General features: G+C 46.8%; 1 protein-coding gene across 10 annotated transcripts in view; it reads right to left on the reverse strand.

The window, feature by feature from the left end:
- Window positions 1-4,674: 4,674 nt before the first annotated feature.
- Window positions 4,675-24,088, reverse strand: part of LOC119126422 (RNA binding protein fox-1 homolog 3-like) — a 156,447-nt gene continuing 137,033 nt past the window's right edge. For 8 of the 10 annotated variants that reach the window (XM_037257700.1, XM_037257702.1, XM_037257701.1 and 5 more), the window contains 9 exons: window positions 23,061-23,114; window positions 21,074-21,166; window positions 20,595-20,655; window positions 20,418-20,471; window positions 16,296-16,428; window positions 15,632-15,671; window positions 13,782-13,840; window positions 12,246-12,324; window positions 9,838-10,664 (listed from right to left, as the gene is read on the reverse strand). In XM_037257700.1, the coding sequence (XP_037113595.1) occupies window positions 10,620-10,664; window positions 12,246-12,324; window positions 13,782-13,840; window positions 15,632-15,671; window positions 16,296-16,428; window positions 20,418-20,471; window positions 20,595-20,655; window positions 21,074-21,166; window positions 23,061-23,114 (618 nt within the window). In that variant the 3' untranslated portion in view covers window positions 9,838-10,619. Of the gene's footprint in view, window positions 8,947-9,837; window positions 10,665-12,245; window positions 12,325-13,781; window positions 13,841-15,631; window positions 15,672-16,295; window positions 16,429-20,417; window positions 20,472-20,594; window positions 20,656-21,073; window positions 21,167-23,060; window positions 23,115-24,088 lie in introns of those variants that run through there. The other 2 variants (XM_037257696.1, XM_037257699.1) reach the window with 2 other exon arrangements.

A 24,088-nucleotide genomic window follows, 5' to 3' on the forward strand; every position in this document is an offset into this window, starting at 1 on the left:
TTACTCGTCTGATTTGAAAACGAGTTATTTGTCAGTTTGTTTTGTAGCTTTTACTGTATATAATATGAGGTGTTCATACATTTATTTGGGTTGACAGTCATAATGGCCCTCCGAAAGAAGCTATGACTACAATGCGGCCCGTGAAAAAAAATCAGTTTGACACCCCTGGCTTATAAGGACCAGAAGGCCGAAGGGTTTAAAAAAAGAAAGTGAACACCCAAAGAGATGCCTCCGGATTGAAATACGGACATTTGGGACTGGTTTGCAAACTCGTCTTCCCGCTCTCAGCCAAGATGCCAAGTTGAGCTTCTCCATTTAAAACGGGAAAACAAACGGTGACTAAGTGATTCTCACGTCGTTTCCACAAGGACTCGTTCAGTCTCCAAATGTCGTTAAGCCGCTTGTCTTCATAAGTGCAGGCAGCTGGCAGCGCTCCAACACTTGGCCATCTTGGACAAAAATGATGACTAAAGGGACATTTTATCAAGCTTCAAACAGTAGAGGACAACTTGTTCTCTCCTGGATTGTTCTGGTTAACGCTGAGGATGTTGCATGTTTTGAAACGTGAGTGGGAGAAAACTTGAAAAAGTTTGCTCTCACTATCGTTGCCTTGGCTGCATTCCGCGCTCCGTGCAATTTCTCCCCTCGCCTGCACGGGATAAACAGAAAGTGCCAAGAGCTGACTGAAAAATGTGATGCTAATCCCCCTGACATTTGCAACCTGGTAATTGTCATTGCGCCATTCTCTCGCGCTCACCTGCCACATCAATCCTCATTACTCAAACTCACCTTGAGCGACCTTGCGGCACTTGTAGCTTTGACTCAGCAATTTATGTCAAGCGCAAGTGTGGCGAAAGGTCGCGCAGGTATTTTCAGACATTCTGCCGGAACCGCTTTCTTGCCCCCCCCTGACCGACCAGCCCATCGGGTCTGTCGCTTCAGCTAGGTCATGGCTTGAGCACCCCCTACAATTTGTCAGGAGAATTGCACTCGGTGCTCTCTAAAGTGAGCAGAGGTGACTCAAGTGTTCATACTCAGTACTTAGGGATGAGTAGTTTTTTTTAAAAAAAACAAAAAAACAAAAGCAATTCAGGAGGAGCACAAGTGGGTAGCAGTGGTCGGGCATTGAACCTAACCTGTGAGTCTTGGATCTGCACAGGTGGGCGAGTGGGGGAGGAAGTAACACATGTGAGTGAGTAGCAATAGCAGAAGGGAAGGCAAAAGGCGGGCATATGCTCTCCCCTCTGTGGCCTGGCCTTCCTGTCGCCTCGTAGGACAATACGGCAGGGGCGGGAGGGGAAAAAAAAACAGCCTAAGAATGAAACCTTCTGCTCTGTGATGGTTTTTACAAACACTGTCTCTGCTTTTTATCAGGGTTTGCCCGGGAGCTATTTTCAAAATCAGTCGATCTCGTGACTGGGGGAGAGAGGAAAAAAGATGAGGTCAAAGGGCAAAATTGGCTGTCATACTTCCCGTGAGGATGGCTGAATTTATCCCGATGGGCTCGCAGCATTGAGTGGTTAGGATCGTAAATTAAGAGTTAGTTTTAGATGTAAAATTATATGTTGGATTAAGGCACGATTAGGTTAGGTTATGGGGACTTTAATGTTATGTATGTTTCGACGGAATACATTCACAGAGATGGACGTTCTTCATGAGCATGTAGACGGCGCCCTCTACAGGCCACAAGCACCTTTCACTGGGAGCTCTGGATTGAAGAAGACAAGCGCAAATAGAAACGAGGTGTCACCAAATACGCACTCTCGTCTCGTCACACTCATTTCTTTTGGCTCCATTCGCACCGCGGCAGCCTGGCCGGCTTTCCGTTGGGGGGGGGATAAAACATGGATTTGCTCGGAATAAACAACACTTGGTAAACTGCCTTAAACTCAACATGTGGGATTGTCCACAGCACAGCTTCACAGGCCAGGATGCAATTGCAAACTCGCCGTCTAAATCTCTCTTGTCGTGCAAACAAAAGGCAACAGAAGCTCGAGAAAAGATCACTTTGTCGCGTCATCTGGCCCGAAAAGCTCAACATTTGTCTGTCGAGTGCACGTCAGTCAAATTTGGTAGCGAGCAAATTTACGGAGGAACCTCTCGCAAACGACGCCTTCAAATGAAGCAGCCAACTTCCTGTATCGGGTGGACAAGGTGAAATTTTGATCCTGCCCACAATTTCAGAGGAATATTTCCTGGCACGGGCCTCTCCATCCACCCCCCCGTGGCGTCTCCAGAGGCTCCGGACAACAGACGGGTCGCAGCGAAGCCACATTTCAAATCCGGTGTGCAGATGGACACCAGTGGCGGTGCTGCTAAATCCTGCGCCACTTGGCAACACGGCGCCAGCAAGCCGAGGGCAGCCATGCATCATCATCATTACATTTAGGGCTGCACGGCTTAGATTAGGCGGTTTGAATTTGGGGTTTAAGAGATGGTTAAGGGACAGTTATTGTTTATGTTTGGTAAGGTTTTAGTGTTCATGGGTTAGTGTGTCGGGGTGAAGGTCAGGCTTTTGAATGACTCTTCAATTAAGCTAAACTACTTTCCCCCTCTCCACGGATCGCGGGTTTCCCCACCTGCCCGATGCCGCAGGAGGCCCCATGTGTGCGCTCCCCCCCTGCCCTTGCACTACCCTCGGAGTGACGGCCATAAACGGGAGCTCACCTCATTGCACAAATGGCGGCGTCACCATTCTGCCCGCTCAGCACTTAAGCTTCTATTCTTAGCTCCTCTCGGGGCTCTTTATCATTATTTTACCTGATGGCTAGGTGACGGCGGGGAGGTGAGCTCGGGGCCAGCTGGCTGTGAACTTTGGTCACGTCAGTCCGACATGTGACGCGCTTTGGACGGTCCTGCTGGCATACAATTGGAGAAAAGAGTTTGGTAAAGATCCGAAACCACGAGGTAAAACCGTTGAACTCGATGTTCGGCTCACCTTCTGTTTGGGCAACGCACCAATTTGTCTTTTGTTGGTATTTGTCACCCTCTGTTGCTCAGTTTGGGTATTGCAGCCTCTCCTCCGGTAGGGAATCATGTTCACTGGACTGTAAATGCCAACACAGTAATTAATCCACACAGTCTGAGCCTATTGATTAACATATCAAATCCTTGCCACGACAACCTATTATACTTGTTACCTGACTTTTTTTTTTTTTGCACAGGCGATAAAATCAGGAGTGTTTTAACGACTGTTGTAGGCTATTAAAAAAAGAGGCTCATTTCAAGTCGAAGTTGTGCGTGCTGTGCTGTCGGGAGGGAAGCGGGCTGCAGATGGCGCTGAGCGCGGGCGAGCCGGGCGGGCGGCTGCCGCAGTGGAGCGGCAGATGGCGGAGCGGCGCGCTGATGGATGTTCTGTCGAAAGCAGTAGACGAGGAACCTGCTGCTTTCACGCACACGCGCGCGCACGCACCATGATGGATACCGTGTAGGATGATTTATCAGGCATATTTTTTCCCTCCATATTTTTCCGTTTGTACCGGGGAAAAATCTAATCGCTGTTTCATCAATCACGGGAATGTTCATCAGTTAAAAAGTCGTCTTAATCAAACTACAATTGCTGACTCCCGCACTAAAATCCTGCCTAATTCATCAAGTTTCTTCCAAAACATTAGCAGAGTCATGGTGCGGATAAGAGCGTACAGGAAAGTGATAGTTCAACTGAAACCTAACAAACTTTCAGGAACGTCTGGGTTGCAATTGATGTTTTTTCCAGTTCTTCGTGACTATTGCCACTATACGCAATAAAGTTTAACACGATTCAAAAAGTAATCGAAGGTAATGTAAATTTATGAGCAGCAGCGCTTACGTGAAGCTGTTCGCATTTGTGCCACCAGAGGCCGCTGTCTCTCTTAGACCAAAACTGGAAATCAATCATTTTGCTTTCATCACATTCATCCCCATCTTCTCAGAGACTCTCATTCCGCCACAATTAATCCAATTAAGTGTAATTTCAATGAGTTGTCAAAGCAGACAAATGGATAATAAGCATTAGCGGCCTCACATTCAGATTTGTCTTCTTCTCGTGACTGCTATGCTTGGCCTTTGAGAACGCCCGCTCGGCATTTTTTTTCTCTTCTCCGGCAGTGGTGTCTGAGATTAATTACGGTCATATAAATACTTGAGTGAACTGACAAGCAAACTGGGTTGTAACCGGGTCGGATCCGCTCGTAATTTGCCTCATGAATCATCCGCGTTCATTTCATTTGCTGCCAAAAAAGGACACCGGGGAGTCCAGAATACTTGCGACACCGCCGCCGCTGCGCTTCCTCGCCTGTCGTGGCGCTTTTTTGTTGGCTCGTGATGTGATGATATACGGCGTGGCGTCTTGTTGGTGAAAGTTGTCCTAACTTTTTAGGGGACCCCGTTAGGAGGGATTTTAGTTAAAATGGCCACTTCAAATTAAAATGGCTGATTCACTTTCAGGCATGGGTCCTTGAGAGTTTTTGGTGCGCTCTGTTACGAAAGACACGCCCACCTAATTTCCCGCCCGTTGCTGAAATGGAGTCATTTGTTTGGGGGTGCTGAAAGTAAAGACTTTCTCATCAGGATATGCAGGCTTGCTAAGTTTTCAGGCATGTTAACGACTACATGCTAACCGCTAACATGATAAAGCAAAGATGTACCACAGATGCTACCGCTAAAGCACTACATGACAGACAGCAGCAGACGCCGCCTTGAAGTAGACAAGTTTATTCATGGTCATAATGAATGAATGATGATATTAATAATTACTCATAATTATAATAATAACGTTAATGTCATAATAAATAGAACTCTTCATCTGAAGCACGGAAAGAGAAGCATACAGAAAGAGAAAGAAACAAAACACAAGTAGAAGTACGGGGTAAGAGAGGAAAGGGGTAGACATTTTTTTCAACCTTTCAATATAGCCATTTAACATTTTTAAAACATTTTTTTTACCTTGAACATTTACAAAACGCAGAAAGCGATAAAGTCTTTAAAAAATCCTTATAAATAAATTTGCTGTTTTTTGAACAAAATACACATTTTTTGGAGGAGGATTTTTTTTTCTTGTGTTAGGATGAGGTGGGGAATGGGGGTTAATATGTACAGAACAGGAAGAGTACAAAAGGTCGGGGGGCACACATACTGGGTGGCGGTCACTTTGGGAAGGGGGCCCCGGTTGTGTTGGGGAGCGGTTACCTGGTGGGGTGCCACCTGGTGGAGCGGAGAGGAACAACCGCCGCTTTGGCGTCACACGCGTCAAGCGTCGCAAGCTCGCTTGTGTGGCTACAAAAGGAGTGGAAGACCAGTCGTCGGAGTAGCGGTTCTTTACAAGCGTGTAAACAAACAGCAAGTTTGCCGCAAAGCATCAGTGGAAGTGGCGAGCCGCGGACGCTGGATAAAACTGCAGACATGAAAATATACAGCGACGATATGCTAATGGTTAAGATTTGCATTTCAGAGAGCTACGGAATTGGTAAAATACAAAAAAAAAAAGATTTCTAGGTGCTTAACAATATTCAACAGTAAGAAGCCAACACAATTTCACTTTTATATCGAGCAAAAGCTTTACAATGAAAACGGACTGGATTTTTTTTGTCATAAGAATGAACATCTAGACGCTTTTAGTGAATAGTACATTAATAATGACTAGATGTGAAAATATGAATCTATACTATGCTAATGGTTAACATTTGGATTAAGGATTAAAGCTGCTTGACCACCTTCAATTCAATTTATATACAACAGTAAGAAAGCTAACATCAGTTCACGTCTTCGTTTATGTACAGTACATTCGTAAAAGCCTCGACAATGGAAACAGACGATCACAAAGAGATTTCCAGCCATAAACTGGCACATCTCGCCTCTTTTAGTGGCTAATGTGGAATTTGCTGTTTAAGAGGCTACGGAAGTGGTAAAAAAAACAACAACCTGCTTTTCCACCTTAAAACTTACCCGTTAAAAACCGAGCAGTGAAAACAGATGAAAAGACTTTCTGCCATTAAACTATAAATTTATTTTGATGCATTGATGCAGCAGCACATGTGAAAATATACATCTATGCTATACTATGTTATGCTAATGGCTAAGATTTGGATTTCAGGTGTCATTGAAACATATTCTTTAAAGCTGCTTTACCGCTTTTAATGAAAAAACGATCCAACAGTGTGAAGCCATGCATCGGTTACGTGCCTTGACTTAGAAATCTTTCCTTCTCGATCAGAGAAAGGCTGATCAATAAAAGCAGACTCGAAGACTTGCGATTTGCGGACCAAAAATGGTACGTTTATAGGCTAATGCTGTACAATAATAATGGTCGTCTCTGTAGAAGCACTGACATTACACACTAAAGTAATTTTTTTTTGTTTTTGTACTTAATACAGCTGCTACATGAACCACCAGCTAGCCTCGCAAATGCAAAATCTGGTCTTTTTTCAAATTTGAATTCATCGTCATTTGGTTTTCCGGAAAACAAAATCAACGACAAAGGTACATGTTGTCTCATTTGCTAACAGTCTCGCTAACGTGTGCGCGTGAGTGACATCGTGTGGTGGTTGCGGGTAGTGCATAGATAATCGGCGGAGGACACGCGCGATGCGGGCGGTTGTTCATCTCCGCCTGCCCAGTCAGACACTCGATTGGACGCTGCACAGGAAGTCGTCCTACTGTACAGGAAGTGTCAACGGGTGGGGAGAGGGGGGTCTTATTGTTTTTTTTTGGACCAAAACAAATCAATTGTGTGGAATAAGGGGCGGTTTTCCTGAAGGGGAATTTGAGCATGCGGCCGCAAGCCCTTTAAAGGTATCGCGACGGTATACTCACACTAGGACAATCATTCATTCACTTTGTGGATTAATTGTCAAAGTAGGTTTGGGGCTTTGGCCTTCGAGTGGCCCGGAAGCGTAGTTGGAAAAGCCTAGTGTGAGTTCACCCATAGCTGGTTATCTCTACTCTGCCCCCCACCCCCCCAAACGCCCATGGGCTAGCATTAGCATTAACGGGCGCTCCCGCCCGCTGGCTCGTGATCAAAGAGCTCAGGCCGCGCGTTCAAACCCCCACAAAGGACAGACGGAAGAAGCCGGAAATTGGGCGGAATTCACTCCAAAAGGAGGTGAAGTCCTCCATTGTGGTCAGAGAGGAGGGGGTCGAGGTTGCGGTGGGGGGGGGGGCACACAATCACCTTCAATCATAGAACACATGATCACATGTTACAGTAAATATCAGGGGCATATTTAGTGGGGGGGGGACTGAAATCTAAAGGGGGGGCTCGTGTGGCCGCCCCATATACTCCCTGACATCAGCACAGCCCATAGAATAGATATGTCTATATATTTATGTACAGCAACGTAAAGAATCCACGCAGAGAAGAAAGAGTACATTCAAAGAACGCAACCGACATTCTCCGGTTTCCACACCTTGGACAGCCACTCCTCGCACAAATTGACAAAGTTTGGCCACCGCAAAAAACTGACAAAAAAATCAAAGACCCCCCCTCCGAGAAACACACAACACAAGCACGCAAATCGGTACTGGCAGAGGCCACGTCCTCACGTACGCGTCCCATTGTTTCACAAGAGACATCTTTACAGCAAAAAAAAAAAAAAAAAAGTGAAAATAACAGCAAAACGTCAAAACACTCACAAGGGCCGCACTGAAAAGTAATATACACTTGGCGGATGAAAATCTGATATTTTTTGTTAAAAAAATGTTTGGGAAACTTGCATATTATTAAGAAATTGTCATTTTTTTGTTTGTTTGTTTTTTGTAAGAAAGAAATTCCAAGAAAGAAAATGTGTGGTCTTTACGTAAGGTTTAAAATTTCCATGGAATAAATCACAATATTTTTTAATGATAATATATTTTCAAAGTCAGAAATAATGGTTTTAAATTTGAATTTCTTTGCAAAAAAACTTCAAGAAAATTTCAGAAGTCTAATTTTCTTGACAAAATAATTTTTCAAGAAAGAAAATAGTTCTTTCACAATGGCCCCCAAGACTAAATCAGCATTTTTTTCAGGAAAAGCTTTGTTTCTTGAAAGAAAATCCCATTTCTTCCAAGAAAAAAAAAATCAATATATCAATATATCATTTTTTGCATGTTGTGTTCATGAAAATTTTTATGTTTCTTAAAAAATCAGGTTACACAAAAGAATTATGAAAAAAACTCAGTGAAAATTACGTTAAATTTACGTTGTGAAAAATTCAGGATTTTTCTAGAATAAAGGCATATTTTTGGAGGGAAAAAAGTAACTTCAAGGCGAATGAAAAGTTCAAGTTTAAGGCAAAAAAATCCCGCCGTTTGCGTGTGTAGGAAGGTATTTTATGTAAAAATGAACAATTGTTTTTGGCAAACTTGCGTGCATACGTGCGGACGTGGCCTCGGCCTCTGCGAAACCTCGTCAGGCGGACGCCGCCAGTCAACATGTCCTCTGGGAAGTCCCGACGTCGGCCAACCTCCCCCGACTCGCCGACGACCGACTGTCCAGTCCTCGGCCGTGGGCGGAACCTCTGCCACCGGGGGGCGCCGTAAAACAAAGGGGATTTCGTGGAGTGCTGCCGGCAGGAAGTGACATCACGACAGCGTCCACGGGGAGGAAAAAAGTAAAGGAGGAGGAGGAAGAGAAGGAGGTGCAGGTTCTCCCTCCTCCGCCACATCTGGCCGCCTGTTCTGGACTCCCCCGTAAAACATAAAAAGACATTTGTACATATATATATTTATACGCCTTTATACACACACGTGACAAAAGTATAGAAAAATAAAATGTTTTATAATAACGGGACGCCTCTCATCTGAACACTTTTCTCTCTGTCCCTTTTCTTGGCCGGCCGGCCGCCCCTAAAAAGACGGTCGGCCCGCGGTGGTTGGGGGAGGCGGCCGTCGATGCTCCTGCCGCCGGTTTGTATGCCTCCCTCCCGTCGTTACGTCTGCGATGTCCAACCGTGATGAGCGTTGCTTCCTCTTCCCGGCGTTTCCTATTTACTGTACGTCACACACACACAGAACACAAAATGAAATAAATAAATAAATAAATAAATTAGACAAAGATTTGAAAAAAAAAAGATTTTAACATTATTTTCCAATTTGTAAATATTAAATTCGAGAAACATTTTAATACTTGTTTTAGATTTAAAAGTGCTTTTGAGGAAAAGAGGTTTTATTTTGAGGATTTTATAAATATTTCAGAGACTGTTTCAGATTTTTTGAAAAAGGTCTTGCATGCAGCGACGTCGATGAGTTGCAAATGTTTTTGGCGGTTTTGCGCGGTGAGGAGCCCATTTGCCCCACCCCACCTCCGTTTGCGAGAGTACCCATCACAGCTTTTTTTTTATGCCGGCCCACTTTGCAACTTTTTGTGCTCGCAAAGTGAAAAGTCTGGCACGTGGCGCCCCGGGACTGCCGTCAACGTAGACGGCGGCTAATCGGCGGCGACGGCGAGCCGTCCCCGTGTGCCTCCCGTCGGTAAATAAATCAAGGCCGGAAGTTCGCTGCCGCTTTGTAGTGCCGATGTTCCGCCCCCACTTCCCGAAGTGTCCACCAGGAGACGAAGTGACGCCTTCAATCAGCGTCCGCCATCGCCAGCATCTGCCGCCGAGCCTCCCCGAGCCTGCTATGCTAATTCACAGCAATTCCAAGCAACTCAACCGGCCGAGATTGGCTCAGCAGAAATCGCTACATTAAACGGCCAAGCTTTGTAGCACTAGCTTTTTGAGCTGAGAACAAAACAAATTGTATTGAATGTCACAGATTTGGAAGAGTGGGAAAAAAATGTACAAGAAGAAACATTGATGCGAATCCTACTGATGAGCAGCATTCTCATCAATTTACAAGTCATTTGGAGAACCAACAAACACAACTTTTCTAACAAGCAACTCTTCTAACGGCTTTATTCGAACACACGTCATGTTACTTTACCTCACACATTGACAACATTATAAGGTAACAAAATATTTGATGAACTGTTAAAATAAGTCTACCTTTGCCTCAAACGTACCGTTACATATAGACTAATACAGATAGAAAACACACGTACTATGTGTAAGTACATTTAAACATGTTTATGTACAATTTCTGCTACATTGCAGTACATTGTAGCTTATTTTCCATTTTACTTTGGAATAAGTATAAATCTTGTCGGCGGGTCGATAAATATTCTCAGCTCGTGTATTTGAGCTACTGACAACTAGAATGGGCAAACTGCATAAAGAATCATTGCAATAACAGTTCCAATTTTGACCTACAGGGGGAGTCGTTCGCCCTGTTCCAGAGATAGCTCACTCGACATTGTGATTTCCTAGGAAGTGATTAGCCCACTCTACTTCTCATACTTGCATAATCATGTACAAAATGACGACCAGAATTTTGTTTCAACATCCATTATTTGCAAGCATAAAAATGTCTGGCATTTATATACACGCGCGAGGTTGCGAACAATTCCTCGTTGAAAACAAACATCACAACAACAACAAAAAACAGACCCCGAAAAAAGCGGAGGCAAAAAAAGAATGAAGGCGAGTGTTTGGAAAAGGCGGCGGTAGAAAAGTCAGTTGGGGGAGGAGCCTTGTTTCCTCACTGGGGGTGGGGGTTGTTTTTTTTTGTTCAAGAGTTCTTTTTTGTTGGTTTTAGTGTGTGTGTTTGTGTGTTGTTTGTTGGTTTTAGTAGGGCGTGAAGCGACTGTAGCCTCCTCTGTAAATGCTAGCCTGCAACATCAAAGATGAAAAAGGACCAATCAGCATCCACGTCAGCACTCGTTTGGACGGACGGACAGGCGGACGGATTTTGTCCTCAAATTTCCTTCCAGTCATCACACTTGACAAAGATGGCGACGGGGACAAAAGCAAAAACTGGAATTTATTTGGGGTTTCTGGTTAAATGTCTCGTCAACTCCATCTTTTATCTTTTTTTTGGGTAAATTTTGCAAATTTTATTCTGGTAAAATTATGATTCATCAAGTAAAATTATGATTTTTTTCTTGGGCAAAAACGTTTTTGAGGTTCTTTCTGTCTTTTTTGTTACTGTCTCATTCTTCCCTTTCTTTTTGTCATTAATTTTTTCCTTTCCCTTTCTTGATATTCCTGTCTTTCTCTTTCTGTTCTTTTCAGAGCAGGAAGAAGCGAGATGTCGGCAGAGTTTTAACAGCGGATGCCTTTCATGTGGGGGTGGGGGGGGCGGAATGTTCCAGGAGCGCTGCGGGACCTCAGCCTCGAGTCAGGCTCACATTATCTAGGACACGCACACACTTGCACAAAGACTAGTCCTACCGCAATTAGGAATCCAAAGCCAATGTCTTCAAAGGCTCCTTTTACTGTCTGAAACTTCCACACAAAAAGATTTCCAACCTCAGACGAAATCATTATTATTATTATTATTTTGTTGTAGATTTTCTAAATGAAAACGCATATGGATATTTTTAGTGGGAATTCCAATATCATGGAAGGAAATTTGGAGGAAATCGCCGAAAAAAATAAATAAAAGCAGCACATTTTTTAAAGAAGGCAATAAGATGGCGTAATTAATGAAAGCTTTTAGCTAGCAGCTGCACCGGAGGGGAACCCTGCGCTTTTTCAACTTGGGAGGAATGCATGCACGCATGCCAGCCGGATGTCGCTGATCACTCTAAAAAAAAGCCCCCCCCAGCTGCCCCACCCTTTTTGGGCTCCGCCCCCGTTTGATGCACTCGCCATCCAGCTTACAAGCAAAAAGAGAAAGCCGCCATTTTGTTTCAAATGAAAGCAACATTTCGGTTTGTTGTTGTTGTTGTAACTTTTCATCTTTGATGTTTCAGGATAGCTGCAAACGCTAGCTAAAAACAGACATTAACGCTCCAGCTTGGCTCGATGCACCGCCGTCAAAGTTTGGTACCGCTCGCACGAATAAACACCGCTTGGGTCTTTATTGGTGTGTGCGTCTGTCCCTCGATAGGAGGGTGTGTTTGTATGTGTGTGTGTGGTGAGTGAATTGTTTGTGGGTGTCTATTTCTGTTCCTATAGTTTGAGTTTGTGCAAGTCTGCTTGTGAATGTCTATGTATTATGTATGTGTGTGTGTAGAATTATAATAAAGTGAAAAAGAAGTGGACACAAAGTTGAAAAGCCTATTTTCATCTGGATTAATGTTATTCACACCTGGTGCCTACCAATTGAACTAACCAACAAAATCAGAACAAACCTCCTTCAAATATTTTTTTTTTGGTAATGTTTCATCCACTTCTTTAACACTATGCATGTGTGAGTGTGGCACAGAGACACACAAAGGCGATGAGTTTGGGTTACGGGGGCCTTACCATGGTTCCCACGCTGTACGTGGCGGCGGGGCCGATCGTGTGGTGGTAGGGGTCAGCCGTTGCATAGACTCTGCCATAGCTGCAAGAGAGCGCGCAGCAATTGTGTGTTAGTGACACGATGCTTCATGTGATCAGACAAAGTCTAGATGAAGCAGCATGTGGTTCCAGGTTCATTTGTGGGAGGCCACCGACCAGTTTTTCCCCGTGAGGCTGCGCAAAGCACATTTGCCATCATTGACGGGAGACAAAAAGCAAAAATGAGAGAACCCGGTCACGCTTGGAGGTGCCCCTCCCCTACCAGCTTTTCATCATGGCCGGTTTGGAACTAATCCTCGCGATTTCCTCTCGCAAGCGGGACAAGACGCATATTTATTTACTTTCCATGTTTCCTCCACTCGGTCTGTGGCGAGCAGATAAGACCGGCCGAGGAGCGAGGGCGGCAAATCAAGTGCAAAAAAAATTAATAAATAAAAGGGCGGAAGTCATCCTCAAGGAGACGACTTCCAACGGCAAGCCGGTCGGCCCTTTAGGAGCGTCGTGAGTGAAGGTCAGAGAGGCTATCTGGAAGAGCGGCACATGCCCTTCTTGGCAGCTGCTCTTATCTTCAATTTAGAAAGCCAGAAAGAATCTCACAGGAGTGAGTGACACCCAATCGGGGGTCAGTGGACCCCCGCCGGGAAAAACCGTCCTCAGCATGTCCTCACAGTTACATGGGTTCTGCTGGACCAAAATGAAAGATGGTGACGGAAGAGAAGGAAGTCCAAGAGAAGGAAGAGGAGAAAAAGATGCAAGAGCCAGCCCACCAATATGGCGAGAAAGCGAAGCGTTGAGAGCGTCTGTCATGCAAACGCGATCAATGGCTGGGACGCAAAATTTGATCCTCACTCTTTGCGACAATCAACGTTTCCGTGATTGGCTATTTCGTTTAGTTTTTCTCCACAGCAGACAAATTTATTTATTTTTTGTTCTTGTCTACTAAGCGGACTCGCACACAGGTTGTATCCTTTGCGCTCTTTTGCATTTTCTGGCTGCTTTCCCAACGGGACGCAAATCAAACAAACTGAAACAAACAAAGTGAGTTCCCCGTAACAATTACATGAAAAGTCTCCAGAAAATTGAATGAGGGAAAAAAAAGCAGCGGTTGCACTCTGGTCCAATTTGTGATTTCTGCTTCCCCGACTGATAAATGTTGACAGTGCGGATATGATCTTCATCCTCTCAGGTGCAAACGTGCACGCACACGCACGCTCCTTATCAGCAAACACGCTCAGGCAATCGTTCACACGGCGCATTCCCAACTCAAACATCAGCTCAAGTCCTGCAAGGTTACTTTTTGCTCTTCTTGTTCTTCTTGCCTTATTTTCTACTCGGATGTCAGAGAAGTCCAGAGAGCAAGTTGACATTTGTGACATTCGCCTGCTGGAGTCGTCAAAGTCTCGCACATCCCCGTTTTGTCCGAGCTTCCAAACAAAAAACGTTTGACTGGACTGCTCTGTTAGCTTGGCTAGTGGCTAGCAAGAAGACGGTGACGCTCACCTGTCGCTGTAGGCGGCGGTGGTGGTGGGCTGGGCGAATCTGTACGCTGCGTAGCCACCCTGAAAAACACACACCAAGAAACGTTTTCAAACAGCAGAGGGCGCCGATCAACACGTGGCTCCTATGCTGGCTGATTTCAATCGCAACTGTGGTGGATTGATCATAAACGAAAAGGTCATGGCATCATACCATATTGAATCGACTCGTAATCTGGCTGAGTCAAACCGAATCGAATCGTTACACTTTTCAATCAGTTGCAAAGTGAGGCTGCTAATTAGTTAAACATTTGACCGAGCAGCCAAATTTGCGGCATTTTGAGAGCCAGGAGTCGCCCGCTGCATTATTAAACATCCTTTTTCTTTCCTCGACACGCCGCCGGCCGACCAATCGAGTAAGACGGCGGCGGGAGTGGCGGGGGGTGGCTGGGGCGGCTGGGGCGTGGTGACGGAGGGTGTTCATTTGCCAGAGTGCGGAAGGAATTAAGGAGCTCATTGTTGGGGCGCCGCACTAACTCTGTGAAAAATGAAACTGCCTAACTTTTTTCTATTAGCGGCCGCCCATCTGGGTCCTGCGCGCCGCCGCTCGGGTGCCGTTTAATAATGCAGCGCCCGTTCATTTTCAAACTCCCAGAGAATTCAGGCCAGAGGTTCATGCTGAGCCCTATGGGCCTCAGCCCTCCCGCTTTTCCCTTTGGGTTTGTTTTCCCGCAGGGGACAGGAAGTGGCGGGCGTACGACTTCCTGCGGGACGGCCACGCCTCGGGACTGATTACAACTGCAGCCGCAAACGCGGGGCCATAAATCATCGCCGCCAGCGTTGTCAAACGGCGCACACGACAGCGCAGCACATTTGTTATTGTGTCGCGGCGGGCGTGCACGAGACGCGCACGTGTGCACGCATTAGCATACGTGACATCTGCGGGGGAGATTTGTGCTCATTTGTTAGCAGGTCAGCAAAGGGAGACGCTCACCGGCACGGCGGCTGCGAGCCCATCGCCATGACGCTGGCTCGGCTCGCCCGCCTGGGCACTGAGGTGAAGGCGGCCATTTTGCCTTGCAAGTTGATGTGTCTCAAATTCAGCGCAAATATTCGCCACCTTAAATTTCTGATCATAAAACAAATTGTGTGATCTTGTAGTGTTGTTGTGGTGGAATGGCGGCGTGAGTGAGCGTGTGCGTCGACAGGCCTCGCCGGAGCGACAGCTTTGCTCTCGTTATCAGAACAAGCTGGACAAACACAAATCGGTCACGCGCGGTGGGTGTCTGCGATAAACAGCGGCGACATCGCAGCCTCATCGCGGTTGGCAGCGTGTGAGTGTGTGTGTGTGTGAGGGTCACATAGTATCTCTGGCTGTTCACTATCAGATGCTTCCAGCCTGAAAGTGAGAAGCAAGTGTCATCTTCCTCTCGCAACAGCGGCGCTGTGGGGTACGCTCACCACCATCGGCCCCACCCTTGCTGGAGTGAGGCAACAGTGCTAATTTGGCTATTATCTCCCCCTGCCTCCCCGCCTCCCCCCATCAGGGGCCGTGCTCACCCCTGAAGCAACAATCGCCTGCACAAACATCTCCACGGCCTCTTATCTTTGGCCGCCCTCGCTTATCTCCAGTACGGCTCTGCCTAGGCCCGCGCGAGTCCCGCACCCTCCTTGGGGGTGAACCAGGATACCCCGTCCGGGGCCCTGCAAAGCGCAAAACGGGAAAGTCGAGGCCGCTTGAGCTGAGGGGGTCTTAAATGTTCTTGGCAGATTTCTTGGCACAGGCGACGCCGACTTAATCGCTGCCCAATGCTTGGGGGGGATCGGGTTATTCTCTAAGGGTCCCTCCGGCCCCCCCACCCAGAGTGTACTCACGTAGATCTCGGCGCCATAGAAGCCGTCTTGGTACACCACCCTGCGAGGGACAGAACGGGACCGCATTAGAAAGCACTTCTTCGACTTGAATTGAAAAGCCAAAATTGTCGAGTAATTGCATCTTTCTTTCATATGGATTATAATAAAAAAGTAAAGGGGGAAAAAAAAATCCATCAAAATACATTTGTTGTTCAGTTGTGCATTCAGTTCGATTCAATCCACTCACATACTTTGAATCAAAACAGATTTCTGATTCAAATACATATTTACATACACACACATGCGCACACACACAGACAGCGCGAGATAAGAGGCAAAAGCGAGTGTCCGTGAGGTCTCTCAAAGCCGAGAGATCAGCTATGCAGTGGGCGCTAATGCTATCTTGGCTCCCTGAAGCTTTGGAGTTTGCACACACAAACGCACAGGCACACACGGTAGCGGCAAGGACACGGCGCCCACACGGAGACCCTACAGCACTCACCAAACACACCAAAGTGAACACGAGTACCGGGGACACGTTTGCTAGGACACCGAGTTAACCACCGAGTTAGGCACATAATGTCTCGTGGACCACTTCGACTTTGCCAAGGAAGCCATTAAAAAAACTACAAACAAACAAACAAACAAACAAACAAACAAACCCAAAGCAGTAAGTGCTACTCACGCTCCGTAAGCCGGGATGGGTGGTGGCGGCGGGGCCGTGCGGAAGGTATTGTAGACGGCTCGCCCCCGACCTCGCAAGTGGCTCCCTCTGTAGGCCATGGCCGTGCCCGTGGCGGGGTACGGGAAGCCCGTTACTATGGAAACACACAAAAGACAGATTGTTGTGGTGCTGCGCAAATTAAGTTTGATATATCCATCCATCGACATTTGAATGACTTAATGCCCATTTTCTTTTTGTACTTTTGAGGCCTAGCGCAGCAGCGATTAGCGTCATTATCGGTAACGGACGCGAGATTGCCACAGAGCTGGAAAAAGGTGAAGGTGACGAGATGTTCACAAGCTCCCCGCGGGGGAAATGAAGCAGATGGGCCGGGACGGCCCGAGCCCCCCGCTCCCCGTCCCCCGACTCGGCCGACCTCACGGTGACCCCTATCTCCCAGCCATCTGGGAGCGGCTCGGGCCAACGGCGGTGGCGGCCGAGCTCGGGGGTGAAGGACGAGGGAGGGTCGCGGGCCAAGTGGAGCTCAACGTTGCTGGTTAACCTTCAGCCGGGTTGCCATTTGAATGGGACGCCACCAAAAATCAGACAAAGCGTACCGCAGCATCATTCACAGACGCATTTCGAATATTTGTTCGATAAAATTTGAAATCAGCCATTCTCTGTCCTGATTGGTCACAGCCAAATTTGTTCCTGCCAAATTCCACAAGCAAAACAAAACTGTAACGATTTGAAGACTTTTTCCAAATCAATATTCCTGATGAATGAAGTATGATGAGTCTCATTAAAGTGTTGAATGTTTTGCTCACGTATGAGACAAATATTGATTGTGAAGGTACACCGCGCGGCAGCCCGCCACTGGCGCCTCGTTCTTTCTCATCCTGCCACTCTCTCGCTGTCGTTCCGTCACGCTCGCTTTCCAAGTGAATTCTCCGCGGGCCACTTGAGCCACGGTGCTCCAGCGCGGCCAGCGACATCTGCACGGGCTGAGTTAATAGCGTGTGTCTGAAGCGTTTGGGATGAACCGTCCGCTTGCTGTCCGTGCTAAACTCCAGCGCGTCACTCCACCTCCAAGTAGTTCCACATCACTTTTAAAAACAAAAGAGAGGTTTCACAATCCCTAGCATTAGCCCGACGCTCCATTAGCCGGCGTTAGCTTCCCCAGTGTAGCCACACAGCGCTAGCAGTCTTTTATCATTATCACTGACAGTGGCATCAAATTAAAGCTGAGAAATTCCTCATTCATCAACTCAAACTATTCGTTTCATCTATCCGGCACACCAGTGGCACTAGGGAACAAATTTCCATCGCTCTCAATCACCCTAACCTGCTGCACAATCCAACAATGTTGCTAGCAAAAATGTTTTTGGTTGGTTTTGTGTGAGTGCCAAATTAGCTCATCTTTATCTCATTATTTGAGTCTCATTTTCACTCAGGCAACAACCACACGGTTGCATCTTGGCTAACAAGACGGTGACCGTTCAGCTCAACATCGTGTATGTATGTTCAGAAAGATTGCATCAGATGTGCGCTAACGCCAATGCTAACACCGCCTCAGCTGTGTGAGGGGTTGTAAGTGCGCGGCAATTATGTCGGTCGCTGGTGTGTCGGCAGGATTGGGCCCAAACTGCTTCACTGCATGAATATTCGTATCTCATTTGTCTCAGGCGCCGGCCACATGTTAGCGCTAACAAACCACAAGCAGCCCGTGTTGATTTATCCAACCCGGCAAGATGTTCATCTCGTTAGCATTTGTCGACGTGGCCCGAAATGGGCTGTTGTTCTTTTATGTGTTTGTTTACATTGGTATGGGACACGCGTGCTCTGATGTATGCAAAGGTAAACTCATAACGAGCCGGCGATAGGCTACGCTGCCTCAATAATAAGCCATAAATCACACCGCTGTCACAACGCAAAAGTCAAACATTCTCCAGGCACAAAAGCGAGGGGGGAAAAACGGCATTGTGAAGAGGAAATAGAAAAATAAAAAAATAAAAAAGGTCAGAACATTTCTAAAAAATTAGCAATTAAAATTAGTATCCAATTTAATTTTAATTATTTCAATTTTGTTTTTGGGTCTCTGTGTTTCACTACAAAAGTAATTTTCATTTATTTTTTGTTCCTGGGTTAGGGTACATTTTTGACAGTTTTGTCAGTAAGTTACCTGCAGGCTACCGGTTTCATTCTCCCAAAAAAAAAAAGTCGGTGAGAGTTGACTGGGAGTTTTACAAGGTGTTAAGCGGCAGCTGGCGATGTTTTACGGGGTAGATACGACTAACGCAGGCATTTAATCTGCGCCGGGGACCTCCGAACAGCTTCATCTCATCAAGGGTTGGACGTTTAATTAGCCCCCAAACGTACACTCCGACAACGAGAGGATCCGTCCACGTTTATGAAGACGCCAATTAGCCTTCTTTTCTTTTCACAAGTCCTCCCAATGTGAGAAGAAAAAAAAAAGGGGAACTCCTCTCGCTGCCTCTTTTGTTAGTGAGCCTGTGAATGTGCACGGGAGCTGTCCGTGGTCCTGAAACACAACCAGCGGTTGTTTGAAAGCAAAATCTCGGACTTTCTGGTCGTATTTGGTGATCGGCCCATGAGACTTTTTTTTTTTGTCTTATCGGTACAAACATCTCGACATTGCTTCGTGTTGATGGGTGAAATTTTTCCGTGCGCCATGTCATACACATCCAGCCAAGTTTGCTGATTGGTAAAACTGGTGTCAGCGGTGGATTTTTTTTTTGGGGCGGAGGCGACTTTTCAGGGGGCGCTAGCTAGGGCTACCAGTAGCGCTGCACTGTCATCCGTCATTGCGGCGAATGCTTTTGAGGACAATAAACCTGTAGCGGCTGCGTGGCCCGCCAATGGAGACGAAGTGCGCTGTCAGCCGGCCGCGATTTATGGCCCCCAATTTGGGCGATCTCCCGCACAGAAATGAGCGCTGATAAAGCGTGATTAATCGGCATCGCCGCCCCGCAGACGCGCCCCAAAACCACATCCATTTTTTTGGGGGTTGTTCTTTTCGGGAGGTGGATTCCAGCAGCGCGACGCTTTCACTTGCTCCTTGTAAAAAGCAGCCTCGTCTTTTTTTCCGCCCTGGCCAGAGTAGTCGAGACCACTTGAAAAATGATGCGGCCATAAATCAGACGGCCCCGCCCGGCCGCGGCGGAGGAGCGCACTCTCGCTGATTTATGACAGTCTTTGCGTTTGTGTGCAAGTGTGTGCGTATATGCGTGCGGGAACGTGCGTGCGATGCTGTGTCAACGGACGATTCATTAGGTACACTGTCCAATCACGTCCGTTAGAGGAGCTTCATCTTTAACAGTTTTAAAGGCCACGCTAACGATTTAAGAGCTCTCGTCCGGTAAATATGAGCGCCAGGAGCTTAATATTGAGTCACCATATTTTGCATTTTATCACCAGTTATGATGCAGTTTGACAAAAGGCAGACAAAAGACTGTGGTTAGTTGGTGAACCTAATGAATTGTCCGACGTACGCGTATAATGATGAGGGCGGAGCGGGGGCGGGGTCACTCGGTCGCGGCAGGGCCATAACAATGAGGGACGAGCGCTTGTTCCCGTCACGCCGGCTTATTTAGCGTGCGAGCGTAACGCTGCGGAGGGAACCGACACATTTTAGTCTAATGAGCAGGAAGGAAAGACGCTCGTTAAAGAGCAGCGCCGTCACTGCCGCCGCACACTCAGCACTTCCTGCAAATGAAGGCGGCGTTCGGCCTTCATTAAAATGCAAAAGGCTTTATCGCTCGCAAAGATGGCGGCCACGGAAAAGCTCATCCTGCGCAAACGCTAGCGCCTTCTGCCATCGGCTTTTGAACAGGGTCAAGCCTTCGAATTCCTGAGTTAGGGATTAAAATCAAAGAAAGGGTTGTTGCCCCCCAACCTTTTATTGGTCTTGCAACCGGTCCAAAGCAAATCTTGATGTGGATCTCTCGCTTGTAAAAGTCAATCTTTGGCGGCGGGCAAATCCGTCAGCATGCGCTCGTCGCCTTGTCTGATAACGCCAGCATACGCTCTTCAAATCTTTTTTTTTTTCCGCACAGTCGGAGAGTCGGAGAGAATCGGTGCTCATTGGCTGCTGCTTATCGGGTCCTGGGAGGCGAAACTTACCGGCATACAGCTCGGGACCGTAGACGGCGCCCACCACCGGATTCAACTTCCAACCTGTGCACAAAAATACAAAAACACCATTGACACATAAAAGGGACTTTCCATTCTCATTGTCACCACCAAAACCTGACTCAAATTAGGTTTAGTTTCAAACAAGAGGTGTGTGTGCGCACTGACCGTTGGTGTAGGGGTTGGCCACTTTTTTGTTGGTCATCACTCGCGCTGTGGCGTTGTTCACCTGAACCACAAAAACAACAAGAACCACATCACCGGCAGGGAAACACAACAAAAATTTAGGCCACATGCAAAGACGACGTCAGAGCGTGCAGGCGAGAAAATGCCACAAGAACAAAATTTGGATCAGGCCGGGCAAAACCACCAGCATTTTCGAGATTTGGCTCTACCTTTGCAATTGAAGGATTATTTTTTTAAATTTGCCCTACCCCGATCCAGATTCACAAACACCACAAAAAAAAACCCAGACAGCAACTACAAACGTGCGTTGACTGACGACGGCTTTTCCTGCCAACGAGCTGGCGTCTGATGGCTGCTAGCATGCACTCATCATGCACGCCGCCATCATCATCATCCTCATCATCATCAGGATGCTGTCGTGCTGTGAGGAACAAGACGCGTGAAGGAAAAAGAGAAAGCACCTCGATCTTGCGTCCCTCTACGATTGTACCGTTTAGTTTCTCCCGTGCGCGGTCGGCGTCTGTGCTCGTTTCGAAAGTTACAAAGCCGAAGCCCTGAAGACGGCAACGGCGGTGCCGGCGGGAGGAAGAAAAAGAAGAAGACACAGAAAAAGGGGAGAAGGTGAGCAGCCGCGGTGACAAGTTGGCAGATTAATTAGCAGCAGTTAGCAGAGAGCAAAACACAGCAAAGAGGACCCGGCTGACAAAGCGGGTCCGGCTCGGCCCAATTAAAGAGGCGGAATGTCAGGAAAACAGGCGCCACGCTCTGCTAATTAACGACGTGGTGAGAAAAGACGACGACCAAGAAGAAGAAGACGTCTCTCAGCGTTAGCTGTAAACACACGGTGCGCTAATTAACGTTGTCGGGTGAGAGGCAGCAAGGTGATGTTTGCGTCGGGCCTTTGCGACTCACTGAGGTTTGGACTTTTGGCTTTGACGTCCAATTGCAAAACTTTGGCCACGCACGAGGATGAAAAGTGGAAATGGTAAAACTTTCCTGTCAAAAACAAAACACTTTACATGCATAATTGCTAAACACTCATTTTGGGTCTCTTTGTTTTGCTTCAAAGTTCTTTTGTTTTTTTCAAACGCAATCTCACACAAGCTTTACAAGTTCATCTTTCAGGGGAATATCTGAAACTAGCCTACGATGTCTGTTTGAAATACTTGCTGTGTCTTTCTGGGGATGGATTCTTGAGACTTTTTTTTGTGGGGCTGCTCAGGATGTCTATCAAACTACCAGACGGGGCTGATATTGTATAAAAAATAAATGAAAAAAAAATCACATTTTGTACCAGGTATACTGTTTCACAGCCATGGTTCAAACGTCCGCTCATGCTAAATTCTAATGCTAAAAGGAAGCAAACAATTCTAATTGATCGGGCATTGGCAGGAAGCTCATTAAGGAGTCTAACAACGTTGTGAGCGGTGGGACAAAGGGAGGTGGTGAAAAATAGCATATTGACTTGAAAAGGCAAATGCAACGTTGCCTCCCCCTCCCTTCCGACCAGCAACGGCGGCCAGCTTTTCCCCGGGGGAGGGGTGAGGGCAAAGCTGTCACTTGGGTGACTTATGTTGCGGCCAACGCAGAGCCGACTTGCCAGCCTGCACCTGGGCCACCTTTCAAATATCATGCTGGACTAACAAAGCCTCCCTTCCTGACCTCAAAGTGGCTTTCTTAAAACAAACAAACAAACAAACAAACAAACAAACAAACAAACAAGGAAAAAAAAAACAAAACAAAAACAAACAAACACATTTTTTGACTTCCTTCTTGTTTGAATGTTTTGCCAATGTCGGCACTTTACTTGCAGCTATTTTTGTCCCGCCCAGCACCGTCCAATCTCAATTTGCGGCGAAGGTAACACAAGTGGGAAACGGCACAACGGGCTAGCGCTCGACCGGCCCGGCCATTGGCGGCATCTGGCGTAAATCGGGCCGGCCCGTCCTTGGCGGAGATAAAGCAACGCATTGAAAAAAGCAATTGAGGGCAGAATGAATCCTTTGGACATCCACCCGAGCGCCGTTATCCCCTCCATCTCATTTTCCCTTTTCTCACACACGCGCGCACGCACAGAAAGGAATAATTAGCTTGCAACGGGTCCCGGCCGAGCAGCCATTTTTCAAAGCGGACAAACATATTGAATGCAAATGGCTTCATAGGAAATAGATTGTTTATGAATGTCCCGCTAGCTTCATTATAGAAACGAGCGAGGCATGCTGGGAAATGCGCTTTGTAAGGCACGAACAGGTTGATGTTAGCACATTTCCACAGCAAAGTGCTGTTTGTGTGACGGTTGCACTTTGGGGGCCAAAAGGCAACTTTTTATGCTCAACCATTGTCTTTTTTTAGTCCATCATGGCGAAGTCATCGAGCGAGCGAGTTCGGAAAAACAAGACGAGAGCGCGTAACGAGGCCATGAAGCAGCTGGCGGTGCGGCCGACTCACCTTGGATCCTCGCTCGTTAAAGATAATCTCCACGTCTAAGATCTTTCCAAATTGCTGCAGAACACAAAAGGGGAGGGAAAGGGAATTAGGAACACGCCGCTCAGTCTTGACACACACAACAAAAAGTCAGGAAAAGCCTACTTGAACTTTATTTTCAATATCTTTTTTTTTTGACAGTTGCACTGCTTTGTATGTCGCGCGCCCAGATTGGAAACTGCTTATTGGATGTTTTTTTTTTAGCTGCTATTTTATCAAAGCTGGACAGCATTCTGTCTATTTGTCACAATTACGTGTTTTCATAACGGTTCAAACACTGCATATGTCCTCTTTATGCCTCAGTCGAGTCTATTTGTTTGTTTGTGTGTGTGTGTGTGTGTGTGTGTGTGTGTGTGTGTGTGTGTTTGTGTGTGGGTCTGCACTGCAGCATTTCTGCTTGTTGACTGGTGAATGCAAGTGTTCTTTTTATTCTCCTGAGCCTGCGGCGGAGTTCGGACTTGTGAAGCGGCCGCTACCTTTGCTCCGCTATCATGTAGCCGCCCCCCCACGCCTCCCTCCCCTCCTTTTTCATCATCTTTGTTTGGACGCTGGCACAGTCAACAGGAGCCGGGTCGGCCCCCGCGGGAGGCCCGAATGAAAGCAAGAAAATAAGCGCCACTTTTAATTGCCGTGTGCGCTTATTTGCTTTCAAGTCTTGACGCACGTCAGCAGACAATTTTTGTATTTTCAGACTTTTTTTTCTAAACGCATTAGACAGTATTCCCATAACTAAACATGGTGCTATGTTGAAATACATGCTGTTTTTTTTTTGTGGCCTGTTAGAACCTTTTGGTGACCAATTGTGAGCGAATGAGCAATTTTTGGAGATGGCGAGCCATCAATTTGCCCGCAGACGGGGCCCGACTCCATCTACGCATCTGGCGGCAAAAAGTCCAATTAGCTGCGGCCGCTTAAACGTCCATTTTTGGCTCCATTTGGAGCCGTCAGATGTTGGCCTTCTATTCTTATGACGGACGGCGTTTATCCAGGCG

The sequence above is a fragment of the Syngnathus acus genome, chromosome 8 (genome assembly GCF_901709675.1).
Source record: "Syngnathus acus chromosome 8, fSynAcu1.2, whole genome shotgun sequence".
In the NCBI taxonomy this organism is placed as follows: domain Eukaryota; kingdom Metazoa; phylum Chordata; class Actinopteri; order Syngnathiformes; family Syngnathidae; genus Syngnathus; species Syngnathus acus.